We start from the raw sequence: 18,591 nt of genomic DNA, 5'->3' as shown, positions 1-18,591 counted from the left end.
CCCAGGAGGCGGAGGTTGCGGTGAGCCGAGATCGCGCCATTGCACTCCAGCCTGGGTAACAAGAGCGAAACTCCGTCTCAAAAAAAAAAATAAAAAGAATTCTTTCTGCTGGGCGCGGTGGCTCATGCCTGTAATCCTAGCACTTTGGGAGGCTGAAGTGGGCAGACCACTTGAGGTCAGGAGTTCTAGACCAGCCGGGCTAACATGGTGAAACCACATCTCTACCAAAAATGCAAAAATTAGCCGGTATGGTGGTGCATGCTTGTAATCGCAGGTACGTAGGAGGCTGAGGCGGAGGTTGCAATTAGCTGAGATTGCGCCACTGCACTCCAGCCTGGGTGACAGAGTGAGACTGTCTCAAAAATGGGAAAAATTTTTTTTCACATCGTAACGGATGCAAGGCTGGGTGTGGTGGCTCATGCCTGTAATCCCAGCACTTTGGGAGGCCAAGACAGGTGGATCACGAGGTCAGGAGATTGAGACCATCCTGGTCAACATGGCGAAACCCTGTCTCTACTAAAAAAATACAAAAATTAGCTGGGTGTGATGGCACATGCCTGTAATCCCAGCTACTTGGGAGGCTGAGGCAAGAGAATTGCTTGAACCCGGGAGGCAGAGATTGCACTGAGTTGAGATTGTACCACTGCACTCCAGCCTGGTGACAGAACAAGACTCTGTCTCAAAAAAAAAAAAAAAAAAAAAAAAAAAAGAAAAGCGAACAAAACAAAACATTTGCAAGTACCTAAAAGGTACCAGAGGTGTCCTCTGGGGTCTGGGGAAGGTGCCGTCTTCTCGCTGCCCGCCTCCTGGCCCGGAGCTCCGGGTCCTCTGAACTGAGCGTGTGCCCGCCTGCCCGGTGCTCCGGGTCCTCTGAACTGAGCGTGTGCCCGCCTGCCCGGTGCTCCGGGTCCTCTGCACTGCTGAGCCCGTGTCCGCCTGCCCGGTGCCCTGCTCAGGTTTCTCTGACGGTGTGACCGGCTGCCCCATGCAGTCTCTGTGCTTCGTCATCCAGGAGGGCCTGAGGCTGCGTGGCAGGAGGGCTGGTGGGGGCGGTCCTCGGAGTTTCCCATGCCCTCCCCGCTGTGGCGCTGTGTGTCCTGTGCTTTTGCTGAGGGGCACTCGGGTCCTGTTGGGGCGTTTCCAGTACTCAAGTGTGATTCTCATTACTGGGTTTAAATTATTCCAGGTCAGGAGAGTGAATTGATGAGGTGGGGGCGCTTTCACCTCCTTAGCGGGAAGCCCTCCCATTTCCCCCCTTTGCCCACCCACTCGTCAGAAGCCACCCAAGCACGTCGGCCCGCTGCGGCCACTCCCTCCTGCCTCCATCCATCTGCAGCCCTCGTGGCGGGGGGAGTCCTTTCCCGTTGTGCAGCCCCGGGCACTGCTTCCTGTGTGCGCGAGCCCACGTAAGGCCTCCCAGGGTGCCACCAAGATGGCCCTGTCGTGCCCAGTTGGTGGCCTCAGGTTAGGCCTGTTTCTCTGTCCTGAAGGCAGTCCAGGGCTCCTTATGCCTGTAACTCTGCAACACGCCACTCGTGTCGCGGGTCCGTGGGGTCGGGCCTCTCTCGCCAACCACAGCCATCTGGAGGATTCTGCCTCCATTGCTCCTGCCACTGGTTGTGGGTCCTCAACCCAAGAACCCTTCCGTTGAGCGGCTTCTAGAATCAGTGCCCGTCGGTTCTGGGAAGTCACACAGCAGTGACACAGCAGCTTCTGCGCTGCTGCGAAGTGTCCTTGCTCTGCAGTAGGCACACTCAGGATTCTGTGATCCCGGCCACGGCCACAGGATTCTGTGATCCCGGCCACGGCCACTCGTGTGGCCTTGCAGACAGGTCATGGGCCTAGGTGGGCTACTTGGCAAGTTTTTTGCTAATTTCTCTCCTGCTGCTCCCTCTGCCCCCCGACTCCCTTCGGTCACTGTTGCCTCCACATTAGTTGGCAAGACGTGGTCCCTGTGGCCTCTGCCTCACGCATCTGAAAGGTAACCCAGCCGCAGGGTCACGTCCCCCTGGAACAGTGGCGGGAAGGGGGTGGGTGTCGGGCAGCATGCGTGTGTCTCGTCACGGACACATCGGGGAAGTCAGGCCAGGCCAGGTCCTCACTCCCCAGGCCACTCAGCCCCTGGTGGATCTACCTGGCCCCGTGTATGCTGTGACGAAGGCGGCTGTACGGCCAACAGGGGAGGGCGCTGGGGCTTTTGTCTCTGCCATCCTGGCAGCGATGTGGCTGATGGCTCACCTTGAGAGCCTGTCCATAAATGCGATGCCAAGTGTGTACCCCACGTCAACCCAGACAGACCAAGGGTACCTTGCCAAGCACCCCACAGTGGGAGGGCCTTGCAGCGGGGAGCTGGGTGACTGCTGGGAGTCAGCTGCTGGAGGCCCCTGTCTCGGTGGACCAAGGGTGGGTGTGCACCTGGCTTTGGTGGCTGGCCACAGGCTTCCCTCTGGCTTTCTGCCCTCAGGCCTTTAGCGTTGCCATGGTCACAACCTTGCTTGCTTTTTTTTTTATCGAGATAGAGTCTCGCTCTGTCAACAGGCTGGAGTGTAATAGCACGATATCAGCTCACTGTAACCTCTGCCCCCCGGGTTTAAGTAGTTCTCCTGTTTCAGCTTCCCAAGTAGCTGGGACTACAGGCGTGCGCCACTGTGTCTGGCTAATTTTTCTATTTTTGTATTTTGTATTTAGTGGAGGCGGGGTTTCACCATGTTGGCCAGAATGGTCTCGATCCATTGACCTAGTGATCTGCCTGCTTCAGCCTCCCAAAGTGCTGGGATTACAGGCATGAGCCACCACACCTGGCGCAACCCTGCTTTTTTTTAAGGGCTGTGTGGAATTAGATGGCATTTATTAAATAGGTAAAGGTGCACGTGGCATTGTGGGCACTTGAGGGTGTTCAGGTGCCCCTGAGAGTCGTGCCGGGGAACGAGTGTCCCTTTCCCCCGGCTCCTGTTGCTGCATCCAGGCTGAAGTCTCTTTCCAGGGTGTTCTAGACACATCCAAGTTTGTGTGCGTGCACAGAGTTTTCTTGACAGAAAGGGCAGCCGTGCGCTGTCTCAAGACGTTCTGTCAGGGAGGCTCCGTCTCTGGTGTGCACAGTGCTTGGTGCCTGCAGAGTGGCTGGCGGCTGGGTCTCACCAGCTCCAGCGGGTGGGCAGTTGCAGGCTTTTGCTCCTACAGTTCATGTGGCAACAGCGTTGTGCTGTTTCTCACATGTGCACACCGTTCTTGGGATAAATTCCAAGAACATTTCTGGGTCAAAGGGCAAATGCTTTTTTTCTTTTTGTATTTTTTTTTTTTTTTTTTTGAGATGGAGTTTTGCTCTTGTTACCCAGGCTGGAGTGCGATGGCGCGATCTCAGCTCACCGCAACTTCCGCCTCCTGGGTTCAGGCAATTCTCCTGCCTCAGCCTCCTGAGTAGCTGGAATTACAGGTCCATGCCACCACGCCCGGCTAGTTTTGTTTGTTTGTTTTTTGAGAGGAGTCTTGCTCTGTCACCCAGGCTAGAGTGCAGTGATCCTGGTGATCTCGGCTCACTGCAGCCTCTGCCTCCTGTGTTCAAGCGATTCTCCTGTCTCAGCTTCCTGAGTAGCTTGGACTACAGGCACCTGTCACCATGCCCAGAGCTAATGTTTGTGTTTTTAGTAGAGATGGCCGGGCTGGTCTCAAACTCCTGACCTCAGGTGATGGCCCACCTCAGCCTCCCAAAGCGCTGGGATGACAGGGCGAGCCGCCTTGCCCAGCCGCCAGTGCATTCAACTGTGAGGTGCTTCGAGAGAGGCGGCGATACCCTGTGCCCGCAGCCGCCCCGAGCTGCTTTCCCACGGTCCGTGCCCCTCACGGTGCTGTTCCTTCATCTTCCCCTCGTTTACTGGTGTTTTCCTTTTATAATGAGGCTCACACAGCAGGGCTTAACTGAAAAAATGGAAAATAGAAAGAATGAGCCCTAAGCCAGGCACAGTGGCTCATACTTGTAGTCCCAGCACTTCGGGAGGCTGAGGCAAGTGGATCACTGGAGCCCAGAAGTTCAGAACCAGCCTGTGCCATATAGTGAGAGACCCATTTTTACTGAAAATTAAAAAAAAAAAAAATGAGCTGGGTGTGGCGGTGTGCACCTGTGGTCCCAGTCCGGGAAGCCCTTCCGTGTTTTCCCTGTGGTGGGATCGTCTGTGCACTCGGGAGCAGGGCTTTGCCCGTCCCGGCTCCTCCCCTGACTGCTGGCACGAGGAGCTCAGGGGTGAAGGGGAAGCGGGTGCTCTGTGTCTGGGGATGAGGACAGGGATGGGCCCCGAGAAGATGGGGTGGGTGCTGTACTGCCCCTTCCCTCCCTGGGTATCTGGGCTTGTCCGTGGTGGGGCCTGCAGCTGTTGCTAGTAGCTTGCTCGGGCCCAGTGGGTTTATTTGTGTGCGTGTGTGGTTTGGGGGCTGGCGTTCCTTCCCCACCCCTCTGTCCCTGCTGCAGTGACTGCTCTTTCCTGGTCCGCCTGCTCTGGCCTGAGCCTGCTGGGCCAGCTTCACCCTAGCGCCCACCCCATCTCCAGCCTCCCTGCCTTGGGCCTGGCAGTCCTGCCTTTTTTTTTTTTTTTTTTTTTGAGACAGTTTTCCTGTTGTTGCTCAGGCTGGAGTACAGTGGCACGATCTCAATTCAGCACAACCTCTGCTTCTGTGGTTCGAGCGATTCTTTTGCCTCAGCCTCCAAGTAGCTGGGAGTACAAGTGTGTGCCAGCATGCCCCACTGATTTTCTGTATTTTTAGTAGAGGGCTTCTCCATGTTGGTCAGGCTGGTCTTGAACTCCCGACCTGCCCGCCTCGGCCTCCCAAAGTGCTGGGATTACAGGCATGAGCCCCCGCACCTGGCCTTTTTTTTGAGACAGAGTCTCACTCTCTCGCCAGGCTGGAGTGCAGTGGTGTGATCTTGGTGCACTGCCATGTCCGCCTCCTGGGTGGTTCTCCTGCCTCAGCCTCCCGAGTAGCTGGGATTACAGGCGTGCACCACCATGTCCAGCTGATTTTTGTATTTTTAGTAGAGACGGGGTTTCACAATGTTGGCCAGGCTGGTCTCGATCTCTTGACCTTGTGATCCGCCCGCCTCTGCCTCCCAAAGTGCTGGGATTACAGGCGTGAGCCACTGTGCCCGGCTCGTCCTGCCTCTTAGTGGCATTCTCTGCCACCTAGATGAGCTGAGAAGAGTCCTGTCTCCTGGCCTGGTTCCCACTCCCTGGACCCTCTCCAGCCCCTGCCCTTCTAGCTGTTGACCGTGTCTGCAAGCCGCCCCACTGGAGGGGCGCCCCGGGCTGTGTGCTCCCTGCCCTGCAGCGCCTTTGACGTCGGCGAGGAACCCGCTTCCTGCTGTCCTGCCCCGTGTTCTCAGTGCCCTCCCCAGCAGCGCACAGCAGTGTGTCCCGAGGGCCTCAGGCACGGGAGCGACCACGGGCGCGACCATTGGTGGCAGCGCCTTCTCCTTATTGCTGGTGTTGAGTGGGTCTGGGCTTTCGGCCATTTTTTTCCCTTCTGTGCTCATTTAGATTCATTTTTTTCCCTAATTTTGTTTGGCTTTGTTTTCATTTATTTATGTGTATATATTTTTTGAGACAGAGTCTCGCCCTTTTGCCCGTGCTGGGGTGTGGTGATGTTTCTTGGCTCGCTGCAACCTCCGCCTCCCAGGTATGAGCAGTTCTCTTGCCTCAGCCTCCCAAGTAGCTTGGGTACAGGCGTGCGGCACCACGCCCGGCTAAGTTTTTGTGTTTTTTAGTAGAGAAAGGGTTTCACCGGTGTTGCCTGGGTTGGTCCCCAACTCCTGAGCTCAGTCAGTCCGCCCGCCTGGGCCTCCCACAGTGCTAGGGGAGCGAGCCTCCGTGTCTGGCCTGCTTTGTCTTTTTATTTACCTGAGGTTTTTTTTTTTATTCTTTTGTGCAAAAGTTTCTGTTTTATCAGTTTAATCTGCTGACCGCAGTCAAGAATGTGAGAAAAGTTGATATCGTGACCCAAACCTGGAATCCCAGCACTTTGGGAGGCCAGAGCAGGCAAATCACTTGAGGAGTCTGACACCAGCCTGGCCAACATGGTGAAACCCCATGTGAATCGCTTGAGCCTGGGAGGCGGGTGTTGCAGTGAGTTGAAATCACGCCCCTGCACTCCAGCCTGGGTGACACAGTGAGACTGTCTTGAAACAACAACAAAAAAACAGACAAGAAAAGACCTAGTATTAGGTGATATTTCCCAGATTTTTTTTTTTTTTGAGACGGAGTTTCGCTCTTGTTACCCAGGCTGGAGTGCAATGGCGCGATCTCGGCTCACCGCAGCCTCCGCCTCCTGGGTTCAGGCAATTCTCCTGACTCAGCCTCCTGAGTAGCTGGGATTACAGGCACACGCCACCATGCCCAGCTAATTTTTTTTGTGTGTGTTTTTAGTAGAGACGGGGTTTCACTATGTTGACCAGGATGGTCTCGATCTCTTGACCTCGTGATCCACCCGCCTCGGCCTCCCAAAGTGCTGGGATTACAGGCTTGAGCCACCGTGCCCGGCCCAGATTTTTTTTTTGAGACCAGAGTCTGTCTGTCGCCCAGGCTGGAGTGCAGTATAGCCTGATCGTGGCTCACTGCGATCTCCACCTCCTGGATTCAAGTGATTCTTCTGCCTCGGCCTCCCGCTGGGATTACAGGTGTGTGCCACCATGCCCAGCTAATTTTTTGTATTTCTAGTAGAGATGGGCTTTTGCCACGTTGGCCAGGCTGGTCTCGAACTCCTGACCTCAACTGATCCACCTACCTCGGCCTCCCAAAGTGCCAGGATGACAGGTGTGAGCCACTGTGCCTGGCCTTCCGGGTGATTTAAGGAGAGATCTGCCTGTGCTGAGAGTTCAGACTGTTGGGCGGGGGAGCCCGTCAGGGTCTCTGCGTAGCTCTGGGAATGGCAGGCTGCAGGCTGTATTGCTGCAGCCCCGGGAAACCTGGCCCAGGCTGCTGTGTCGCTGTGGTTCTAGGGTCTAGGTGCTGTTGCTGTCTGGTGGAGAGTGGTCTGGAGCTGCACTCTGTGGGGTCTGGGAAGGGGTTGCCCAGATTTTCACCTGCTGGTTAGTAGGACCCACCTCGGGCGAACTTGTCTGGGTGTGGACCACAGAGCTGGTTGGGACCAGGGGCCAGGGCTGGTGGCGAGTTCCCCTCTTGCCTCTGCCCGTGCCCTTGCTTTGCGTTTTCTTATAGACCACCTGCTCCAAGTTTCTTGGCCCCAGTGGGGGAGTCAGGCAGCTGCTCTGCCCCCCGCCCTGGCGCTTTGCAGCATCAAACAGACATTTTATAGCATTCTGGATTTGAGGGATCAGAGTTCAGGCTGAAAGCAGTAGGGTCAGTACACCCCTAGTATAGTGCCACGCTGATGGGTAGGGGAATCTGAGGGTTCTGGTACATTCCACTTGAGGAAGAGTGACACTCAGCTCACATCCTGTGCTCTGGGACTTGGGTGAGGATCTCAGGTCAGCACAGCTGGGCTTCTGCCCAGACCGTCCCTGACGGCCATGTTCATGAAGGGCACCCCTGTTCAGCTGTTCTCCCTCCCAGGGTTCAGGGCTGCAACGACACTGTCTCCTATGCCAGGTGGAGCTACACGGCCCTAATGACCTCAGGCCACAATCCTGTGGTGTCAATGTGGGCTGCCTCCTGTGGGTGGGTAAAGCAGCCATAAGCCCACCCAGATTTGGGGCAGGGGGACAGACTCTACCTCCTGATGGGGCGAAAATCAAAGATTTGTGGCTGTGTTTTAAAATGGCCACAGCCACCCTCACCCTTGCCAAATACTTTTCCCCCAAGGCTCCTCAAAATCGTTCTACTGCCAGGGTCTCATCTAAACCATGCCCAGCTGTGCGCAGTGGGGCACCAAGTCACAATGCTGTACAGTGGTCTCTGGTCTGTGGGGTGGTCCTAACACGGCTGGGCACCTGGCTGGTGGTGGTCTTGAGGCCCATGGTGGGTGTGGCCTGTGGTGGTTGTGGGGGTCTGTGGTAGTCGTGGGGGTCTTATGGTTGTGGCCGTGGTGGTCGTGGGGTTTGGTGGTCATGGGGTCTGTGGGGGTGGCACACATGGCCAGTGGCTCATGCAGGGTTGGCCTTCATCCCTGGGAATGACCCTGCCATTCTCAGGCTCCCCTGAGTTACCTTCCTTTTCCCTGAGAAAAAAGCGGTACTTTTGGCTTTTATTTTCTCTGGGCTTTTCAGTCCCTGCTGATGTGCTTTCTTTCTTTCTTTCTTTTTTTTTTTTTTTTGAGACGGAGTTTCGCTCTTGTTACCCAGGCTGGAGTGCAATGGCGCGATCTCGGCTCACCGCAACCTCCGCCTCCTGGGTTCAGGCAATTCTCCTGCCTCAGCCTCCTGAGTAGCTGGGATTACAGGCATGCGCCACCATGCCCAGCTAATTTTTTGTATTTTTAGTAGAGACGGGGTTTCACCATGTTGACCAGGATGGTCTCGATCTCTTGACCTCGTGATCCACCCGCCTCGGCCTCCCAAAGTGCTGGGATGACAGGCGTGAGCCACCGCGCCCGGCCCGATGTGCTTTCTTTAAAACAAAATGTGGATTTCCTAGGTACCAGTTTGCGAGCCATTGCTGTCAGATGAGCCGTCCGCACAGAGCTCGTGGATGCCAGCCCGTCTCTGCTGGGCACCCTGCAGCTCGTGTGAGCAGGGCCTCGGGGGGCCTCGGGGACACCGAGGTGCCAGGTGTGGGGGCTCTGGGACGGCACGGGGCTCTCTTGGCCTCCTTGGCACCCCGCCAGCAGCACTCTGGCTCTGATACCTGGGCGAGGTGGGATCGCTTCCCTGGTGTTGCCCCTCTCCAGAAGAGGCCCCTGTGGGCAGCCGTGATGCAGACCCCATAGGGAAGGTAGCCTTGGGGTCAGAGTTTCCTTCCCACCGACCCAGGCCGTGGCAGTTCTGTCTTCTCTCCCAGGAGGTGAGGGCAAAGCCTTTGTCGCGTGCCTGGCCGGCGGCAGTGGGGCGCGGCCTGGCCGGCCTGATGCTGGGCAGGGAGGTCCTGCTGTAGTCGCAGTAGGGGCCCCGTGCTTGGACGCCGTTCCTGGCTGGCTCAGCCCGCCCTGGGTTTCTTCCTTTGGTGTTCATGGTGACATTCTAGCCCTGGGGCTGGGCAGAGGCCACACAGGGTTCAGGGACTGCAGCTGCCTTCCCTGGGCTCCAGCGGCACTGCCCTCTGCTGTACTGCCAAGTCCTGACGCCATGTCCTCCCACGTCCCCTCCGCGGCTCCCTGCCCCCCGTTGGTCCTTCAGTCCCACCTGCCGCTGCCCAGTGGCGCTCGCCCGCCCTCTCTTTTCCTTCATCTTCACATGACTCTTGGGCTCCGTCAGGCTCGGCCCCTCCTCAGGGATCCCTGCCTGTGGGCCCTTCCCTCGTGAGCCCCCACGGGCGGCGGAGGTCCTGGGTCGGGCCGTGCCGGGGCTCCTGCAGGTGGTGCTGGGGTCCCGGGGGATCTGGGCAGACTCCAGCATGGTCATCGTGGGAGGGGTCCTGTCTCCGGGAGTCCGGAGTGTGGCGTGGGCCTGTGTTCTGCTGTCTGCATCGTTAGAGGGTTTTTTTTTTTTCTTTGAGATGGAATCTCACACTGTCACCCAGGCTGGAGCGCAGTGGCACGATCTCGGCTCACTGCAACCTCCGCCTCCTGGGTTCAAGTGATTCTCCTGCTTCAGCCTCCCGATTGGCTGGGATTGCAGCCCGCCACCATACCTGGCTAACATTTTTTTTGTATTTTTAGTAGAGACGGGGTTTCACCTTGTTAGCTGGGATGGTCTCAATCTCCTGACTTTGATCTGCCCGTCTCGGCCTCCCCAGTGTTGGGATTACGGGCGTGAGCCCCGTGCCCAGCTTCGTTAGGGTTTAGTGGCCTTTTCTTCTGATTTTTAAATTTAATCCTTTTTTTTTTTTTGAGACGAAGTTTTGCTCTTGTTACCCAGGCTGGAGTGCAGTGGCTCAATCTCAGCTCACTGCAACCTCTGCCTCCCGGGTTCAAACAGTTCTCCTGCCTCAGTCTCCGGAGTAGCTGGGATTATAGGTGCACGCCACCACGCCCGGCTAATTTTGTATTTTTAGTAGAGGTGGGGTTTCTCCATGTTGGTCAGGCTGGTCTCAAACTCCCAACCTCAGGTGATCCACCCGCCTTGGCCGCCCGCCTTGGCCTCCCGCAGAGCAGGGATTACAGCCGTGAGCCACTGCGCTTGGCAAAAACCAAACCAAACAAACCAAATATATGTATGTATTTCCAGTGCCCCACAGCATCTGTCTTCGGAATCTGAAGGGGCTTTCTAGGGCAGGCAGTTCCCAGCAGAGGATGCCCCTGCCCACGCAGCCCCTGCCCGCGCCGCCCCTGCCCGCCCCGCCCCTGCCCGCCCTGCCCCTGCCGGTGCTGCCCCTGCCCACACCTCCCCTGCCCGCGCCGTCCCTGCCCGCCCCGCCCCTGCCCGCCCCGCCCCTGCTGGTGCTGCCCCTGCCCGCGCCGTCCCTGCCTGCCCCGCCCCTGCTCACACTGCCCCTGCCCGCGCCGCCCCTGCCCACGCCACCCCTGCCCGCCCCTCCTCTGCCCGCCCCGCCCATGCCCGCCCCGCCCCTGCCCGCGCCGCCCCTGCCCGCCCCGCCCATGCCCGCCCTGCCCCTGCCCGCGCCGCCCCTGCCCGCCCCTCCCCTGCCCGCCCCGCCCCTGCTGGTGCTGCCCCTGCCCACACCTCCCCTGCCCGCCCCGCCCCTGCCCGCGCTGCCCCTGCCCGCCCCTCCTCTGCCCGCCCCGCCCCTGCCCGCCCCGCCCCTGCCCGCGCTGCCCCTGCCCGCCCCTCCTCTGCCCGCCCCGCCCCTGCCCGCCCCGCCCCTGCCCGCGCTGCCCCTGCCCACACCTCCCCTGCCCGCGCCGTCCCTGCCTGCCCCGCCCCTGCCCGCCCCGCCCCTGCCCGCGCTGCCCCTGCCCGCCCCTCCTCTGCCCGCCCCGCCCCTGCCCGCGCTGCCCCTGCCCGCCCCTCCTCTGCCCACACCTCTGGGCCCGGCTGGGTGCTGCCGCCCCCTGGTGGACTCGGTGTGCCCTGCAGCTATCCCCTGGGGATGCTGTGCCCCTGGGAACCCCGGGCCTGCCTGTGCTGTGGCCTGTCCATGGCTAGCACAGGGGCCATGGGGCACAGAGCTGTGGGGTACAAGTCTGTCATCACCTGCCGGGACCCTGGGACTGGCCCACGAGCAGCACTGAGGCTGGGACTCCCAGGGTGCTTCAGCCGGGGCCACTGTGGAGACCCGTTTGGCAGAGGCTGAGGGGGGCAGCTGACCACAGCTGGGTGTGGAACTGCCCTCGTCCAGGTCTGGGGCTTGGGGCTGGGGTTGGCGTGTCTGCTGTGGCTGTGGGGGCAAGGGCTCAGTGTCACTGGGGGCCCCAGGCCACTGTTAGCGGTGGTGGGAGGTGTGGAAACTGAATCCTTCCTTGTTCCTGGCCTGGAAAAAAACTTAGTCTCCCATCTCTCTTTATATTGAAGGGAAAAACAGGCAGAGGAGGACTTGGCTCCGCAGGCCTTTGGCTCCTGCCTGGGCAGGAGGGAAGAGGGGCTCGGGGCGGGGGTGGGGCGCGCCCACCCTCACTCTGGGGTTCCTGCGCCCCAGCACTTTACTGCCCCCAAGGGCGAGAGGTGGGCCTGTTTTACCCATCAGTCCTGGTTCCGCCGGTAAACCCGATCTGCTTGGAGCCATCCTCACCTCCCCAGTGGAGGGCAGAATCTGTTTTCCAGGTTGGGATGTGAATTCTCAGTGGCGCCCACTCTTTGACCTGGTGGGCTGGGGTTGGCCTGGGCTGTGGACATGGGGAGTGGGAGAATGCGGGGGGCTGCAGGCATTCTGAGTGTTGGGGCGCCTCTCTGGGCCCTCTGCTGGCTGGACCGGGCCGGATGTGGCCCCGGGACAGTGTGTGCCCCGACCCCTTCAAGAGCATTGCACCTGGTGATGCCATTGTGATGCCTGTGTCTGCTCCTACCCCCACCATGTGGCCCCTGGTCCCAGGCGGGGCTTGGCAGGAGTCCTGGGTGGGGGCTTTGGGAGGAATCCTGCAGCTTTGACATGGATGGGTGGATGGGTGGTTGGCAGTGGGTCGGGGGTGGCCTTCGTGCTCGGCTGGGGACTTTGCTCTTGACTGCCCCAGTGGCCCTGTGTCCAGCCTGACACCCATGTCGGCCCAGGGACAGGGCCGTGGGCAGGACCTGAGGTGCCGGGTGCCAGCCACAGCCCTTAGAGGCTCCCTTTGAGCTGGGTGTTCTTGGTCTTGTGCTGTGGCCTGGGCCAGGCTGGAGCTGCTCAGAGACTTGGGGGTGGTGGGGTGCTTGGGTCTGGGGTCTACCCAAGGTCAAAGGACATCTTCCAGTCCCTGAGGTAACCGCTCTCCCCTCTCTCTGCAGGCTGACCCCGCTCGCCCCAGGACGGAGATGGCGAGTGTCCCGACTGCAGATGAGTATGCCGAGGACAGCTCTGATGAGGAGGTGGGCTGGGGCTTCTTTCCCACTGGCAGGGTGGGGCAGCTTCCATTATAGCCCAGCAGGTGCGGGGCCTCGGGGCCGGGGTTGCCCACAGGTGGGCCCCATTGGCAGGGGCAGAGGCGTCTTGGCGGTGAGAATGCCGAGGCCTGAGTGGGCGTCCCGGCTCGGGGTCCTGCTCCCTGTCTGGAAGAGCAATTTCGAGGTCTGAGACACATGACTACAGTGTTTGTGTGTGATCGTCACCTGTGAAAGGAAAGGAGCTGGGGGTGGCTCCGTGCCCCTTGTCGGTCCTGGCCTGTGGACAGGCCCCGGGGCTCCTGTGGCATCTGCAGGGAGGCTGTGGGCTCCCTGGGGGCAGCATGCATGGTCTGGGTGGGGGCGATGGACCGGGGTGGTCGTGCCTGCTGTGGGGTGGGCCGCAGGTTGGCCTCTGGCCGGACAAGGCCGGGCCGCTCCCGGTGTTCTGGGCAGCTGTGGCCCTTCCCTTCCCCTGGAGTTCCCCCTACCCCGCGTGGTGGCCGACATAGGCTGGGGCTGTTGCCTTCGGGCCGCTGAGTCCCAGGAGCACCTCTCAGGAGGGGCAGAAGGCTGGCTGTTTCTTGTTAGGAGTTTGCTCCTCAGGCGTCGAGAGGCTGGGACAGGCTGTGTCCAGGAGCAGAGTTGGCTTCGTGGGGGCTTCCCTCATTTGGGAGGGGCTGGATGCTCTGAGGAGCTCCGGGGTCAGAGGCACTGCCCGCCTGTACCCTCCTCAGTGTGGCCTGACCCCAGGCAGGGCCGTAGTCCCAGTGGAGTACCTGGGTGTGAGGTGGAGTCCCCTTTGGGCCCTGGGGGGCTGCGGGGGGAGGAGGAGCCTTTGGCGTAGGGTCTTCCCGAAGGAGCTCTTCCTGCCTGTCAGGGGCTGTCCCCGGGGACCCTGGGGAGACGCGCGTCCCCCCCACCCAGGTTCCTCCCCCATCCTTCGGCTCTCTTGGCTGTGGCTGCAGGAGTCTTGGCTGCCCGCCCGATCCGGTCTCTGCTGCGCATTCAGAGAACAGAGACAAAACAAAATAAATTGGTTTCCTGGCCGGAGCAGCGGGCTCACTCAGAGAGGGGGGGCTCCCTGCCTGTCTCCCCTCCCCCTCCCAGGGGCTCGGGCTGTCGGCAGCCACATCCTGTCGGCTACTTTTTTATATTTGGTATTTGGAGAAATCGATGATGATTGTAAATGGAGTGCGGAGGCCGGGGGAGGGGCCCCAGCAGGGCCTGCGGCCCCTGCTGCCCGGGGGTGCCTCGCCGGGGCCCGTGCGGTGCCACTGCTGCCTGCCGGGTGGGCAGCCCCCTGCCGTGCCGGGAGGAAGCCAGCCAGGGCTGTGGGGGCTGCTTCCTCCGGTGATGACTATCCCATATGCCGGTCTCAGTGACAGCAAGGGAGCCGGGATGCCGCGGGCGCTCATGCCAGCACAGCCGGCCAGCGGCTCGAGGGGGCGGCAGAGCTCGGCTTTCGGGAGCCAGGCCAGGCCGGTGCAGATGCCTGCCTTCCAGAGAAGGCCTCCGCTCCCTCGGAGCAGAGTGGGGTGGCCCTAGGGGAGTGATGTGGGGCCACGTGGGCAGGGAGGAGGCTTGGGAGGTAGGAGACGCTCAGCCCGCCGTGCTCCGATGAGACCGTGGGGTGAAGAGAGCAGGGCCCGTTGGGCAGCCGCGTGTCCTTGGAGGTGGCCGTGGCACCAGGACGCTGGTCTTCCTTGGCACTGGGCAGAGCTGGCTGGGAGAGGTCCCTGGGCCGACCTCACTGCCGGGGCCCTCCAGGGCTGGCAGCAGGGCAGGGAGCGTGCTGCTGGGGTGTGGGTCCTGCGAGTGCCCGTCTCGCCCGGGGGTCCAGGGTGGCGGTGGCTTCGGCGCTGAGAAGGCCGGGCCGCGCTCCTGCCGGCGGGAGGTTCCTACTCGCCTCCGCTGACCACTTGCCTCCCCGTCTCCTTGGCCACTTCCCTGCCCTCCCTGGGTCTGGACCCAGGCCTGGACCAGGATGACATGGGGGCTTCTGGGCCTGTCCCTGTCGGGGACCCCCTGCCGGACGCTGACGTCGGAGGACCTGAGCAGCCTCTCACGTCTCCTTGTTCCCTTCCCCCAGATGTGCAGGCAGCGGGCAGAGGGAGGCGGGCGGAGCCCCTGGAGGAGGCGCTGGGCCTGGCTGGGGTCCTGCCGCCGGCAGTGGGGGGCCCCCAGGAGCCGGCTGAGCCTCGGGCTGCCCCGCCCCCGCATGGCCACCTCACCCCTCTCCCACCGTGCCTGGAGCTTCACAGACGTGATCTCATCCAGCTGCTGGGACCCCCGGGGAGGTGGGCCGGGGTGGAGGGGCGGGGCGAGGGGGCTGCTCAGCCTTTGCAGAAGCAGCCACTCCGATATGATTTGAGTGTGTGGGAGAAACTGAGGCTGGGCAGCTGTCGGGCGGAGGATGCAGCCACCCTCCTCCCCTGCCTGCCCAGCAGCCTGCGGCCATGTTTGTCGGGAAAGGGCGGCAGGCCAGGGGTCGGGGTGGCCGTGAACTCTGGCCGGAGGAGCCGCCATCTGCTATCCCTTTCCCGTGCCCCGGGTACTGGGCTGGGGCCATCCCTTGCAAGGCCTCCTGGGGCTCTGGAGGCTGGGGCTGGGGTGCAGCCCTGGCGGCTCCCCGGTGCCCTGGACCCTGCCTGGGCCGAGTCGGTTCCCGCAGGGATGCGGCCTGGCCTGCCGGCATCCGGAGCCCGTGGTCCCCTCTGCTCTCGCGCCAAGTGCCGTTAATGGCCTCTCCCAGCTACTGAACCGGCAGCTGCCTTCAGTGCTGGCGGCCTCCCACTCCTCCGGGCCGCCCCCGCCCCCCCTTCCTGGCCCCGCGCGCACTCAGGCTTGCGTCGCTGCTGGCAGCGCTGCCTCGGCTCAGGTTTCCCGGCAGGCAAACGGCCCTCCTCACGCTGCTTGCGGAGGGCGCCCGGGCCTGCAGACCGCCCCGATCTCCCTGGTGGCCGTCCACCCCCCAGGCTGCCTGTATGCCTGTCTCCGCGATGGCTGCTGGCTGGGCTGGGGCTGGCCCTCGGGTCTGGTCCCTTCCTGCTGAGGAGGGGCACAGCGCGCCCTGCTGGCCTGGCTGTGGGTGGGTGTGTGTGGCGTGACTGCTGCTGCCCCTTGGCCAGAGAGGCCCTCCTAGGCCTGGCCTGCTGCACTGTTTTCCTGTTTGGGAGAGTCCCCTGGGCTCAGTGAGGAGGGGCAGGGGAAGCCAGGGCCCTCATGGGGGCACCCTGGGCTCTCAGATGAAGCCAGGCCGGGCAGTGGCTGGCAGGTGGGCGTGGCCTCTTCAGAGCCTTGGCCTCCTGCTTGTGTGCTGCAAGGGTGGTGGAGGCCCTGGCCTGCTGCGCCCACTCAGGGCCAGGCTCCTTGGTGGCAGAAACCCAGGTTGGGGGGTGGGCATGCGCCACGGGGCTGTTGAGCAGAGGCTTTGCCCTGGGGCCGGCAGAGCAGCCTGTGAAGCTGAGCTGGGGACGCTGTTGGAGGGCAAGGCCTGCTGGGCGGCTGCTGGGGGCTGCAGGCTCTGGGCCTTCTGGGGAGGCCGTCTGCAGAGGGCTAGGTCTGGGTGTGTGTCCCAAGGCCAGGGTGGTTCCACCGGGGATGGGAGTCACAGGTGCGTGTGTTTGTGGCTTGGGACTGAGGGGAAAGTTTACACGTTGAGATTTTGGAGGTGTCTGGAGTTGGGCTGAGCGGGTTACGGTTCTGGAGCCCTGTCCCCACCCCACTAGAAGCTGCACTGAATCGTGGGGCTCAGAGCAGGCTGAGAAGGGGTGGGCACTAGGTGTGGGGGGCCACGCCCCACTCCCAGCATCCTGCAGGAGTTTCTGGGAGGCCCTGCTTATGAGCCGCCAGGCCTTGGGGTGCTCTGCAGGGGTCGGACAGCCATTGTCCCTGGGCCAGCCCCACCAGAGACTGAGGCAGGCCAGGGTCTGCAGGAACCTCTGGGCCAGTAGTGCCCTCCAGCCTGCAGACCCCAAGGGGCTGACGTGCTGCCCTCCCCGCTGTGGAGGCGCAGGGAGGAGGCTGAGCTGTGGGCGCATAGCCTCTGGAAGGGCAGACGCATAGACGTGAGCGGGGCTGGAGGTGAGGGTGTCTGAGCTGGTGGCTCCTCCTGCCTGGGCCCCCACCTTGGGCTGGGGTCTGCTCAACAGGTTTGGACTTTGGGGAGGAGGCCAAGCAGGACCTGGCTTGCTCGCTCCCCTCTGGCCTGGGCTCCCAGGCCCAGCAACCCACTGGAAACTTCAGCAGGGTGAGATGCAGCAGGTGAGCCTCCTGCCCTGGCCTTGCCCTGAGTACTTTGACAGATACAGCCCTGAGGAAGAGGAGAAGGAGGTGGGGGAGGAGGAGGAGGAGGAGGAGGAGGAGGCCGAGGCCGCCTCACGTCGCACAGGAAGGCTGTGTGGCGCTCCGAGACAGGCGGGCGTTGCGTGCAGGGGAGCGGCGAGAACGCTGAACACTACCCGCATTGTAATCGGAGAGGGGCTGGGGAAGAGAGAGACGGAGCGAGGGCGGCTGACCCCACGCTCCCCGGGGACAGGTGGGAGAGGCGGAACGAGGAGAGAGTGAAGGATTCCAGAGGTGGGCCGGCTTCCTCTCTCGCAGACAGACACGGGAGGAGGCGGGCAGCGGGCCAGCCCCATACCTGCAGTTCCAATCTGTGGTCCTGACAGCTGCAGCCACTTTGGGGAGGGGGAGGGAAGGGGGCTCATCGAGAGCGGAAAAATCCCAGCCGACACATCAGCCAGTTGTGGCCTGTGTCCGGTGCAGTCTGGGCTGGGGGCCTGTCCTTGGGGCTGGGCGGCCCCCGGGAGAGCGCTGACGCTGGGTCTGTGTGTGCCCCCGGCTGGCCCGGGTCTCGTGCGGGGCCTGACCCGGAGGGGTCACATGTGTTTCCTGGCGCCCGCAGGTGCTGTGCAGGGCGGGGCGGCTGGCGGTGGGCGCAGGCGGCTGGTGATGAATCATGTGTGCGGCCAGCAGCTCGTTCCCCAGGCCGGGGACAGGAGCTGACAGCTGAGGCCCAGCAGAGCATTTCCAGCCCAGCACGGCTCACAGGGGCGGCTGCTGGCCCGGGGTGCAGGCTGGGCCCCCTTCCGTCCCAGCTGCCTCTGTGGGGCACAGGCAGAGGGAGCCCTGGGTCTCTGTGGAGGTGAGGCCAGCACTCCGGGAAGGGAGCCAGGGGCTGTGGTGGGCAGGGAGCACCTGCCACTCCTCTGCCCGGCGGCTGTGAGCCGAGAGGGGATTCGGGTGGGCCGCCGCAGGCCTGGGGGTCAGCCCACGCCACCCCCGGTCTGGTTTGAATTTCTGGAGCAGTGGAGGGTGACGGAGCGCTCCCCCTCCGCCCCTCCCTCTTGCTGGCTGGCGGGCCGGGCCCCCGGCCGCTGCTACCGGTGCAGCTCAGGGAGCGGCTGGGCTGGCTGCCCAGGCCCGAGGCTGGCCAAGCTGCAGCCGCGGTCGGAGTCGGGCCTGCAGCAGAGGGCCTGGCTGTGAGTGCTGCACCCCAACCAGCGGGGCCCTGGGGATCCGTTCAGCTCCGAGTCCTCTGGGTCAATTGGCCCTTTCTTCTGGCCTCGTTAGACACCCCAAATTCTGGCCCCAATCCTGGGGACTCTGACCTCCCTTTCCCTTGCGGTCCCTCTTGACCCTGCCCAGACCCCCCAGCTCGGCCGCTACCTTCCCACTGCTCCGGTCTGCCCTCCGGCGTTCCCGTTCCGAGCTCGATGCTGGCATCCCTCCGCACTGAGCTCTGGCCATGGGGTGCCCATTGGTGCCGGCCACCGAGGTCCTGCACCTGCCTGCTCAGGCCGGCAGCCCCTGGTGTCCCTGCCCTGGGGACTCAGTATCTTCCAAGTGCCCGCTCCTCAGATTTGTCCCCAGCGCTGAGTGGCCACTGAGGTGGGGGTTCATGTGGAGGTTTGCAACCCCCACCAGGCCCAGGTCTGGAGATGGGAGGCCTGGAGGTGAAGGGCATGTGGGCCACAGACCCCAGTGCTCACGGAGGAAGGGCCGGCGTAGGGGCCGTGGGTCTTCAGGTGCTGTGCAGAGTGCCTGGCCTGGCCTTGCTCCTCACTGGCACCTTA

At 62.2% G+C, this 18,591-nt stretch overlaps 1 protein-coding gene across 1 annotated transcript in view; it reads left to right on the top strand.

Moving 5' to 3' along the window:
* BOP1 (BOP1 ribosomal biogenesis factor) overlaps positions 1–18,591 on the top strand; it is a 30,472-nt gene that overhangs the window by 4,153 nt on the left and 7,728 nt on the right. The window contains exon 3 of the mRNA XM_039464515.2: positions 12,419–12,499. Within this exon, the coding sequence (XP_039320449.2) occupies positions 12,419–12,499 (81 nt within the window). The remainder of the gene's footprint in view (positions 1–12,418; positions 12,500–18,591) is intronic.

Source organism: Saimiri boliviensis, chromosome 15, assembly GCF_048565385.1.
Source record: "Saimiri boliviensis isolate mSaiBol1 chromosome 15, mSaiBol1.pri, whole genome shotgun sequence".
Classification (NCBI taxonomy): Eukaryota; Metazoa; Chordata; class Mammalia; order Primates; family Cebidae; genus Saimiri; species Saimiri boliviensis.
This window is presented reverse-complemented; position numbering and strand designations above follow the sequence as displayed.